Genomic DNA, 11,968 nt, shown 5'->3' on the forward strand with positions numbered 1-11,968 from the left:
TGTGGAGGACGTCCGCCACAGGTTTGACCCGCAGAGTTTTCGCAACTATATTGGTCCCTTAGCCAAATTGGTACAGACGGGAACGGTGGCGGATTATCATGATCAGTTCGAGAAGTATTTGAATCGGGTCGAAGGGTTATCCGATTATGCCCTAATCCGATCTTCATTGAAGGCCTCAAACAACCTATCCAAGAGAAGGTGGAGCTACAGCAACCGCAGTTGCTTGCCGAGGCTATGGCCTTAGCTCTCCGCTTAGCTGCGAACCAAGAACAGCATGCCACTCCAGCTACCACCTCCCAGAAACGACAATGGCAGCCACGAGAGTCGAGACAGCCAGGGTCTGCACGGGAAGGGCCTACTCAGAGCTCTACTCCGGGACAGACCGCGGGACAGTCCAGCCGTGATCCGGGCGTGGCTCGGTTTAAACCAATTCTGGTCTCGAATGCTGAAAAGTCCGAACGTTCGAGGAAGGGGTTGTGTTGGCACTGCCCGGAGAAATACATTCCGGGACACGTCTGTGCGGTGAAGTTACTTTGCTATATTGGAGATGAGGATGAGGAGTGTGAGCATGAGGGCCACCACACGGATGATCAGCTTATAACGGCCGACATCTCGCACTTGCACGCGTTGGACGGTCATAGCAGATCCAAACCCTTCCAAGTTCGTGGAGAAATTGGTGCGACAGAGGTGCACATATTGATAGACACTGGAAGCTCCCATGATTTCCTCCACCCACGGGTAGCGGAGCGTTTACGTTTGTCGCTGACACCGATAAGACCGTTTCGGGTGTATGTAGGTAATGGTGCATCTTTAACCTGCTCTCATGTTTCAAGGCAGACGAAACTAACTATGCAGGGTACTGAATTCTTGGTGGATTTGCATATATTGGACATCCATGGACCGGACGTCATACTGGGCATGGCGTGGCTCGAATCATTGGGAAGGGTGCACGCCGATTTCATTGGAAAAACATTGGAGTTTCGAAAGGATGACAAACAGATTATGCTTACAGGCAATCTACCCGACCCAAAGCAGATTTCCCTACATTCCTTGGCATTGATTGCCTCGTCTTCACATGCCCACGAGTTCTACGAATTGGTGGCTCTGGAGCCAGAGTCAGAGGAGGGATCGCTACTGTCGCGGTGACAGACCATCCGGCAGATATTCCAGATGGTATTCCGCAAGTGTTGCAGGCTCATCAGCAGGTGTTTGATTTGCCAGTCGGGATGCCCCCCCCAGCGTACGTTTGATCACAGAATCCACCTATTACCGAATACGAAGCCAATTAATGTGAGACCATACCGATATCCATATTTTCAAAAGGCCGAAATTGAAAAACAGGTGCAGGAGATGCTTGAGCAGGGGATTATTCTGAAGAGTCAGAGCCCATTCTCGTCACTGGTTTTGCTGATTCGAAAAAAGGATGACACTTTTCGATTCTGCATCGACTACAGAGCACTAAATTTGGCAACAGTGCCCGACCACTTCCCCATTCCTACGGCGGATGAGTTGTTCGATGAGTTGGGAAAGGCGGTATTTTTTACAAAGCTAGATTTGCGTTCGGGATATCACCAAATCCGAATGCATGAGACGGACATCTTTAAGACAACCTTTAGGACACATGACGGACATTTTGAGTTCTTGGTGATGCCGTTCGGGTTAACAAATGCCCCGTCCACGTTTCAAGCTGCGATGAACGATATTTTCAGGCCATTCTTACGGAGATTTGTCATCGTATTCTTCGATGATATTTTGGTGTATAGCCCGACTATGGAGTCCCACTGTGAGCACCTGGGAGAGGTACTTTCGTCACTGCAGCGCCATCAGTTTTTCGTAAAGCTCTCCAAGTGTTCTTTTTGCAGTACGACAGTGGAGTATTTAGGTCACTTAATAACGGAGGGACTTCTCAAAGCAGACCCGACCAAAATTGAGGCAATGACAGCCTGGCCTCAACCCAAAAATGTAAAGCAATTGCGGGGGTTCCTAGGCCTGACGGGCTATTACCGTCGGTTCGTTGCTAACTATGCGGTGATTGCAGCACCATTGACGGACCTGTTAAAGAAAGACGTATTCTGCTGGTCACCCGACGCATCCGCCGCGTTTCAAACACTGAAAGTGGCAATGACGTCAGCGCCCGTGTTGAGCTTACCGGATTTTAACAAGACTTTTTGTGTGGAGACTGACGCGTCGGACGTCGGTATAGGCGCGGTGTTAATCCAGGATGCCCATCCTATCGCTTTTTTCAGCCGAAAGCTGGGTCCGCGACGTCGCATAGCTTCCACTTATCACAAGGAGCTATTCGCGATTGTAGAGGCGGTCCAGAAATGGAGGCAATATCTTCTTGGGAGGGAGTTCATTATCCGTAGTGACCAAAAGAGTTTGAAGGAACTATTGCAGCAAGTGGTGCAGACACCGGATCAGCAATTGTACATACGAAAGCTAATGGGTTTCAAGTTTCGTATTGAATACAAGAAGGGGATCACTAACAAAGCGGCGGACGCCCTCTCCCGCCGTGAGGAGCCAGACTCACCATCGGAATCGACGGCAGCGGCGGACACCTCGGTCGCCACAGCCGCTGCTGAGCTCTTTTCTGCCGTGAGCCGCCCTATGCCAAGGGTGCTGGATTTCGCGTGCCCGGTGTGGTATGATTAAATCCCTAAGGGGTGATCCCCAAGAGGTGTTTGAAAGATGAATTTATTATTCAGAAAACTGCGCAGTTGGAATTTATTTCACGAATAATAAATAAAGTTTCAAACTAGAAAAACTCTTTGGAGAATTAATTTAATTCTAGTCACATAGCAGACAAAAGAATTAAATTGATGGATCAAGATAATCTTAAACGCGGGAAATATTATTAAATAAAATGGACCCAAGTTATTTGTGATTTGGTGATTTAAGTGGGAGTGCAATATTATTCTTTAGTGGAATAAAATAATATTCCATTGATAATATATTAAATCATGGGTCATTTGATTTAATTAGTAATTTATCTAATGGGTGAGCCCAACACTTAAATAGATTCCATGGATCCCCTTACTAGCCCAGTAAGGTCAGCTATAAATTAATGAGTGAAAAGGGAAACCCTAGCACACAATTCAAGACACCTACAAACCCTAACCCTAGGAGGCAAAGTCGGCGCCTCCCTCTTCTCTCTCACTTGTCTCGATTTTCGAGCCGTAGTTGTGGGAGAATTAGGGTTTTGATTATTGTTCTTGATCTATCCTAATTCATAGGATTAGATCTAGACAATTTGGTGTTGGTATTGGGTTTCCCTACATCCATTCAAAGTTATTTAATTGGTTTTCTAAGATCCGCCCACACGGATGGAGAATCAAGGACGAGGGAATAGTACGGAAGATTAGAGTGGTCGATAAACCAAGGATCTCCGGGTGGTGCGGCTAGCAACGTCAATCCAATGATGGATTATGAGGTAACAATCGAATCTACATCAAATATGCATGATTATGTGTTTATTTGATGTTATATCTATAGATCTATGTTAATTGCATGAAATTGGAGTCGAATGCATAATCACCTAAATAGATCCGTTCTAGGACCTGTTTGGTTTCCGTGTCTTCCGCTGCGGTAGTCCCAACAGGAACACCACGGCACCCCTATGGCGGGCCATCCCTTTTCAAACCCTAATTTTCGGGTTATAAAATTTTTGCATTAAATGCCTTAAATGCTATGATATGTGAATTATTTGAGGAGTGATTAATTGCATAAGTGTCTTTGTGACCTAATTGCGTATGAGAATGGAGTTTGAGTTGAATAGTCAACTTGTTGAAATGTTGACGTGGCTATTGAATAGTCAAAAATGTGGAAAAATGATGTGGCCGTTGAAAGGTCAATACGATGAGAAAATGAAGTGAAAGTGAAGAGATGATTGATTTGGAATATGTGAATATTTTGATGCGGAGAAATATAATTGTGGGGAAATTATTATTCACTTTGCTAAGGGATGAGTGAGAAAAATAATAGGAGCATTTATTTAAATCATGTGGAATTTTCGGCCACTATCTTTATTGGAGAAGAAATAATATTATTCTTGGATTTAATTATTTGTTTGGGATAATTATCCAAATTAAATCCAAAGTCCAAATACTCTATAATTCCTACATGGAATTTTCGAACTCCACCTTGATTTATTTCCATGAGATTTTCGAAAATCTCATAATTTGGAAAAGAGAGAATTATTTTATTTATTTGATCCCTTATTTATTCTATTCCATGAATAAATATAAATATGCTAAAATATCCTAGCATATCTTGCCAAATCTAAGAAGATATTGTCATATCCTAATTAAATTAGGATTTGAATTTATTCCTTGTGGGAAGAGGAAATACACGCCACTTTTGGCTATTATTGAGGAGTATTTTATTTATTCTTGCTCCGTGATATATTATTCTGCTCCGTGAAATATTCAAATTAAATCATAGGCTATTTATTTAAGCCTAATTTTCGAAAATCCTCCCACTTCTCAACAAACTTAACGCCACTCCCCCATATTCTCTACCAAATCTTCCAAATCTTTATTTATTTAATTATTTGGATATTATTATTGGTGACTCTATAAATAGGAGAGAAACCCTAACCCTAGAGATCACAAAACCGGCGCCCACTCTCCCCAATATTTTCGAAAACTTCTCTCCCAATTTCTCCAAGTTTTCTTCAAGTTTCTTCAAGATTTCTTCATCAATTGAGAAGAATTCAAGTGAAATTCAAGAGATTATTGAAGAATCAAGACTAATTCCTTGTTTCTACCGTTCGTTCTTTTGGAAAAGGTACTTTAAATTTTGATCTCCTCTTCTTCTACCGATTAATCGGTGTTCTTGAATCCACATGCATCTAGAACGAGTGAAAGGGGTTTAATCGGTGAATTTTTGCGATGCATGGATGTGTGTGTGTGTGTGTGGCCGAGAGTGTGTGTGTGTGCACGCCTCGATCGGCGTGCACAATTGTTGTGTTCGTGTGCGTGTGTTATGTGTGTGGAACACTCATGCGTGATACGAATTATTGGTGATTTTGGAATGAGTATTTAAATAAAAATGGTATGTTAATCATACTTTGATTTTGATATTGATGATTTTGAAAATAATCGATGGGAAAAAGGGAAACGTGAGATCATGCATAATATTGAAATCCATGATTGAAACTGATTTGTGATACGCCTAATTTAAAGGTGATACTTCGCGCTCTCAGCGTGATAAACGAGGAGAAGAGAATTCTATCGAGCTAAACCTACGAGGTGGGCTTTCTTTTAAAATAAGGACATTGTCCTAAAATGATATTGATGAGAATGAAAGATGTGTTATCATGCCTTGATTTGTTTTGTCGTGCCTATCCCTCGTGGCTATGCCACTATTGTTATAATCGAATTCGGATCCTTGTAGAGCCGCAAACTCTACTTGGGTTAGTGTACACCAATGTTAGACCGAGTGTCAGCGTACGGGTTGGCCGGTCTAGTGACCTGGATTGCGGCCGCAGTCCTTGTCATGTAGAATGAGGATATGGTAAACGTTTATGAGAAAAATGGTTGCGCGACCGTGATATTTGAGAAAGAAGATATTTTGGTGCCTCGGGTCTTTCTAAAGTTAAAACCCCGATGGACACTTGAAAATGGCATGATAATGACTATATTTGTGATAAAACTGTTTTCGGCAATGAGCCCATTGAGTATGTTTATCGTACTCAGCCCTGCATGTGTTTTCCTTATGTGCAGGTTGAGTGGTGACGAGCGGGCGGCGGTGTTGAGTAGAGAATAATAAGATGATCTGTTGGTACTTAAGGTGTCGTTGTGTCCTCATACATAGCCTCACTTCTTTCTTGGTCGCTTCCGCTATGCTATTTTTATGAAAACTTATGATCTTTTGTTGGGATAAATACTGTTATTTCGTGGGTATATTTTGGGTATAGAACACTTGGAAATATTTTGGAACCTTTGCTACTTTGGAGCATTTATGGTGATAGCCTTTTATTGGATTTCTTTGCTAAAGCATTATTTCTTTTCCTATTAAATTGTTCATTAAATGCTTTGGTGAAAATCTCTTTTCAAATGGAAACCCTAGCCTATGATCTTTGATGCATTTAAGTCTGTTTAGATAACGATCGCCGCATTTATTATACCCTAGATGGGCGGGTCGTTACAGGAGCCGTGTTCACAATGTGTTTCACATCAGCCTCTTGCGTGCTTTTGTTGCCGACGATCATTCCGTGGCACTGCCGGAGAGGTTCGTTGGAGATCGCCCGATAGCGCACCCAGTGGCAATTCTGGATTCTAAGGTAATGTGGTGTAACGGCGAGGCAGTGGAGCATGTCTTGGTGAGATGGTCCGATGGGTCGGAGTCCCCGTCTTGGGAACCTCGTTCGGAGGTGCAAAAACGTTTCCCTGACATCCCCCTTGAGGGCAAGGAGGTTTCTAAGGAGGGGGGAGTTGTTACGAACGCACCAACGCCCGATTCTCCGGCGGAGGTTCTTGATGACAGCCATGTAGATACAGTGGTGTCAACCGAGTCCACGGGAGAAGCAGCGGAGCAGCAGAAGGAAGAGTTGAGCAAGGCAGCGATGGAGACGGCTCCGACGAGAAGGCAGCTCCGACCTCGGGAGAGTCTAAAGCAGCCTGAGCGCCTTCGTGGTTACAGCTCCAAATAAAGGCGTGGAACAGCTCTTTAGTTTATTTTATTTTATTATGTTATTTTGTTAAGTATTTTTGGACATTTTTTTTGGCATTTACGAACTTATTTTATTGAGCGTTTTATAAGCTCCATCGGGTTTTCTTTGTTGGTTCTTTCCCGATGTAGGTTTAGGTCGAACCAACCCTAGGGTCCTTAGAGGTAATAAATAGGGCTTTCATTAATTCCGTCAATCAATTAATGAAGTAATATTTGCCCACATACTTGTGCAACACGCAAACAACAAAACTCTGCACGCTGCCGACGGAATTCTCTTCCGCGCCAGCCACCTCCTCGTTTTGTTTCAGCCGCCGATCCCAAGCTTAGGGACGCCGGACTCGTGTGCTGTTGGTTCAGTGACAGGATTTCTTCGTTAAGAGAATCGTTATCTTAACAAACTGGTGCTTTTCATCTGGAACTCCTGGACTCGTGTGGAAGAGCAGGTAGAGAGCCACGGACTGAAGTTGAAGATGTTGATTATGATAAAATAGATTTTGGCAATACTGAGGAGGTTGATTTGGAAGTTCACATGGACTCCTAGACCGACTCACACCAGCAGCAGCAGTTGCCTCCAGGGTTCGAGTTCTACCCCACAGATGCAGAGCTGGTGGTCTATGCCATGAAGAGAGCCATCAGGAATTTCAGAAGTGATTTAGTGCTGGGAGAAGGTGGTTTTGGCAGCGTTTACAAGAGGTTTATGAATTGTGAAAGTGACCAATGCTTTCGTGAATGGCAGGTACCAACACTAGAATTGTTTTCACTTCTATGCTTAGCTTAGCTTGAGAATATATGTATGAAACTGAGAGCGAATGTTGTGTGTCTTATTTCGCAGTCAGAAGTGAACTTCTTTGGAAGAGTGGTGAAACAGTTGGGCCACTGCCATGAGACTCAGCAGCTACTCTTCGGACGGCTTTCTCATTTGGATCTGTTGAAGTTATTTGGATACAGATGGGATGATAACGATCTGCTTCTTGTGTATGAATTCAAGAAAAAAGGAAGCTTCGAAAACCATCCTTTTAAAAGTAAGAGATTATCTTTCTATGAGGATACCGGCTTTAAACTTATGAATTGTAGTGCCCTTGCTAGTAGACATAGGTAGCTAATTTCTTGAATTCGCTTGGTTAGGTTATGGTCACCCACTGCTGGGACATTCATCGATGAAAATGTTGATCGGAGCATCTCGTGGGCTTCAAAACTTACACAGTTCAGACATAAAAGTTATAGACAGGGACTTCAAATCTTCAAACATACTGCTGGACAAAGTAAGCTTGACTTGCATGTTGTATCGTTTTTTTTTTCTTGAACTGATTTTATGGCTGAAACGACGTTCTATACTTTTCTCTGCTTCTTATTCTCATTCGTACAATGCCAAGATATCAGATTTTGGCCTTGCAACAACGGGTCCATTCGCTGATAAAACCCCTGTGTCAGCACGGATTATGGGAACATTTGGATGCATGGCACCAGAATATATCATGACAGGTAAGTATAGCAATCCTATAAAATTCTTCAACTGTAAACAAAATCATACTGACGAGAAGTTTTTATCAGGTCATGTAAACGTGAAGAGCGATGTATATGGATTTGGCGTGTTGTTACTAGAAGTTATTGTATCATATCTTTTCTTTCTATGGAGTTTCTGTTTTATTTGTATCCATTTTCTTGGTTATGATTAGCTTATAAGTTTGCTCATATGATTAAAAGTCCAATATATATATAAGATGCATCATTTATTAACTTGGTATTATATTTATACTATATATATAGAAAAATGTGATTTTGTTGATAAAAAAGAGATGTTTGTTTAGAAGATAATAAGGACCAAGTAAAAAGAGAGATGAACTATATTTTTAAGCAAAAATGGTAAAATACAAGGGTGCAATAGAATTGAATCGAGCCGAATGTATTTGTGCTTAAGCAAAATTCAGATATATACGCCTATTTCAAAAATCAATATTTATTTTCAAGTTAGATATTAAAATCACAATAACACAATATACTCATTGAGCTTGACCACAATGAGATTTTATTCTTGCATTATTGTGTCAGTGCAAGATATTTTTAGGGAATAACATGCTCAATAATCACGAAAAAAATAATAAACAACACTAGAGAATTGTTGACTCAAGATGTCTAACGATTCCAGAGATTCCAAGCTAAAGTTTTTAATTATAATTTTCGTAAGGAAACAACCGTGAAATATTACATAGGCCAACTCTTCTCCGACAATAAAACAGCTATCAGCATATTAGAAAATTCAGTACAACATGATAGGACCAAGCATGTTGAAGTTGACAGACACTTCATCAAAGAGAATATTTAAAAGGGGGTTGTAGAACTGCCTTTTGTCCGATCAAAAGATCAATTGACAGATATTCTCACCAAAGCAGTGAATTCAAGAAGCTTTACAAGTGCACTTTGCAAGTTGAGTTTTAGAGACCCACCACCACTCAACTTGAGGGAGAGTGTTATAAAATAGAATATTATAGGGATCAATTACATTGATTAGGATCAATCACATGGACTACAGATTTGATACTAATTAGAGGAGATTGATATCATACCTTATAGAGTTATATATTTGTAACACCTATATAGGGTGATTGGAGGAACAATTATCATCAATCAAAAACCGGTGAATTATCCCCTCAAACATTCTCTCATTCCTCTCGAAATTCTAGCTATGTCTGATACACCATTCAAGAGGCCATACATCGCATTCGATCTAAAAAATGTGAGTTCGAAAAATCAAACTTTGATATCAAAGTACCTTCAAACTTCACACTCTAAGACACATCAAACAAATACATAGCACTCGATCTCAAAATTAGTCTAAAAACTTGAAATGAAACTTGAATGAACAAATAGCAAGTGGAGAAACACATTCGTAGTATTCGATCTCAAAATTAGTCAAGTTGAAATGAAACTTGAATGATCGTATAACAAGTGGAGAAGGTGCACACACCAATTATTAGGGGAAAAAGTAGTGAATTCGGCTACTCACCTCCTCAAGGGCCAAATGATCACTTCTCTTTCCAAAATTTTCAGCTTATCAACAAGTGTATACTATTCCCACTATCCAAATTCCAGTCCCATTTTCATAATATTAATATTCTTACAAGCTGATCATGAAATTGAGGATGCATATATTGAAGTTTATCCATGATAATTAATTAATTAAGTTATAATTCGATACATAAGTTGAAGCCGTACATGTGGCAAATCGGACGGTCGTTAGCTTATCAACATGATATACCAGCGGCAGAGCTAGGACTTCAATCTAAGAAAGAGAAATAATGAGATCCTTATTAAAATAATCTATTTCCAACGTGGAACAAATATTTTGATTCTCAAATATACCAAATATTTTTTAATAGAATTGGAGTATAATTTTAATTTTTAACATGCACAACTAATTATTAAAATACCTATTTTTTTTTTCAAAATTGAGACGCCACCACACAATGTACTTTAGCTCTCAAGTGCAATTTATAGTAAGGGCATGTGTCGAACAATTGTAGTTTCTTGGTAGATATTTGCCCAACTTTATAAATAAATAAATATATGGCTAGAGAAGGAGTATTCATTTTTCATTAGTAAACCTAGGATGCTTTTGCTATAATTCAATCTTATTTTTATATTTTATCCAATTAATTTTATTTTCATTGCAAAGATTGAAAGGGAAAGTAGGCTACAAACAACTTTATAGAAAGGAAAATGATTTTGAGAATGACGGAAATAGAAAGCAAATAATGCGTTGCTATAATTGCGGCTGTGTGGTTGCTGATTCAAGGCAGTACATATTTTTTCGGACAATATCAATTTAAGGAGAAACACATTTGCCCCATCTTCATTATTGCATCTGTCTCTATATGTATACCTGTCATGCAAAAATTGCGACATGTTACTAAGTTTGCTCATTACCTAAAATCACAAACTTTATAATAATTCATATTATTTGACATATATCATCAATATCATGTTCATCATTTGAAAAAAGAAAAAGTAACTATCGATCTGGAACCGAAGTTAAACTAGTGATTCAAACCAGAACTAGAACTGGAACTACTAGTTACCGATTCGGCGATTCCTAATCAAAATCGGGAAATCGGCTGTTAATTTGGTTACGATTTCACTTCTCTAGTCGTAACCGAGATGTTTCAAACCAAAATCGGCAATTATTGAATCGACATAATCCCTAGCCACCCGCTCTCTTTTTGGTGGGCGTTGATATCTCAGGCTAGCTTTAATGTCCAATATGTCCTCTTCAGTCTTATCTTTGAACTATTTACTCAATGCAATGTCAACCGTTGGAATCGTCTTTATCAAAATTAAGGTCATGATTATTTCATAATTAGCACACATGCAATGTATGATATATACAACTATATTATATATTGTGGCATGGGACAAATATATATTTTCTGATCATGCTGGCACCATGTGTTTAATTAGAAATTAATTTTATATGACGAAGAAAAAAATATTAGTCCCTCCATCTGCCATTACAAGTCACAATTTATTATTTTAATCCATCCATCATTAGTAATCATGGTTTATTATTTTAGTCCATACGTGAATAAAAGTCTCAATTCACTTTTAGTATAGATAATAGGTAGTAGACCACGTATTTTCTACTCCCTTTCTTTAATTATTTCTTCAAATTCGTATCAAACACAAATGAGACTTCTAAATTTATTCGAGAATATAATATGATAGTCTTCGATTTCCTAGATAAAATAGTAGTAGTGCTGAGATATAATTTATGATTGAGTTGTGAAATTATTTTAATTGAAAGGGATTAGCTATGTCGAATTATTTCATGATTATTGATCTAAGATTGAGTTATAAAATTAAATCTCATAACGAAACACATTACATATTTAATCTTGAGATGCAATCTTACATATCGAAACCCCCATATTTAATAAGCTCTTTGGCCACTCCATTTGTGTCCGTCGATGGCGGCACCGAATTCATCTGTATATAGCAAGTAGGGCCCACGCCATCCAGCTTTGTGGCAATAAAGTGGCACCACAACCACACACCTTTCCCTTGATTAAAGATAAATTTGATTTTTCATTTATTTTTGGCTGCATTATTTTTCAAATTGCTTGAATTCCATCATTCTGTCGACAGAATATTTAGACCAAAAATCAGCATAATTTGGAATTGGAATAACAAATATATAGGGAATATATCTCCACTTGCAAAATATATATCCACTATTCACCAAAATTGAGTTAATATATATAGGTCCACATTTTTTCCACATTTCATGCAATATCGTCTCCAA

General features: G+C 39.4%; 1 protein-coding gene across 1 annotated transcript; it reads left to right on the plus strand.

The window, feature by feature from the left end:
- The first annotated feature begins 6,286 nt into the window (after nt 1–6,286).
- Nucleotides 6,287–8,369, plus strand: LOC125209294 (probable serine/threonine-protein kinase PIX13). The gene is made up of 8 exons (XM_048108894.1): nt 6,287–6,635; nt 7,051–7,115; nt 7,214–7,408; nt 7,505–7,694; nt 7,798–7,934; nt 8,046–8,154; nt 8,224–8,282; nt 8,349–8,369. Exons 1-8 carry the CDS (start codon nt 6,287–6,289, stop codon nt 8,367–8,369), a joined length of 1,125 nt encoding a protein of 374 aa, XP_047964851.1.
- Nucleotides 8,370–11,968: the final 3,599 nt, after the last annotated feature.

The sequence above is a fragment of the Salvia hispanica genome, chromosome 3, assembly GCF_023119035.1.
Source record: "Salvia hispanica cultivar TCC Black 2014 chromosome 3, UniMelb_Shisp_WGS_1.0, whole genome shotgun sequence".
Taxonomy (NCBI): Eukaryota; Viridiplantae; Streptophyta; class Magnoliopsida; order Lamiales; family Lamiaceae; genus Salvia; species Salvia hispanica.

Excerpts from the sequence above, each read along its gene's own strand:
- LOC125209294 (XM_048108894.1), top strand. The coding sequence starts at position 6,287 with ATGTGGTGTAACGGCGAGGCAGTGGAGCATGTCTTGGTGAGATGGTCC. Across the intron at positions 6,636-7,050 it reads GCAGCCTGAGCGCCTTCGTG|AGAATCGTTATCTTAACAAA; the intron begins GTTACAGCTCCA and ends TTCTTCGTTAAG. Across the intron at positions 7,695-7,797 it reads CGAAAACCATCCTTTTAAAA|GTTATGGTCACCCACTGCTG; the intron begins GTAAGAGATTAT and ends TCGCTTGGTTAG.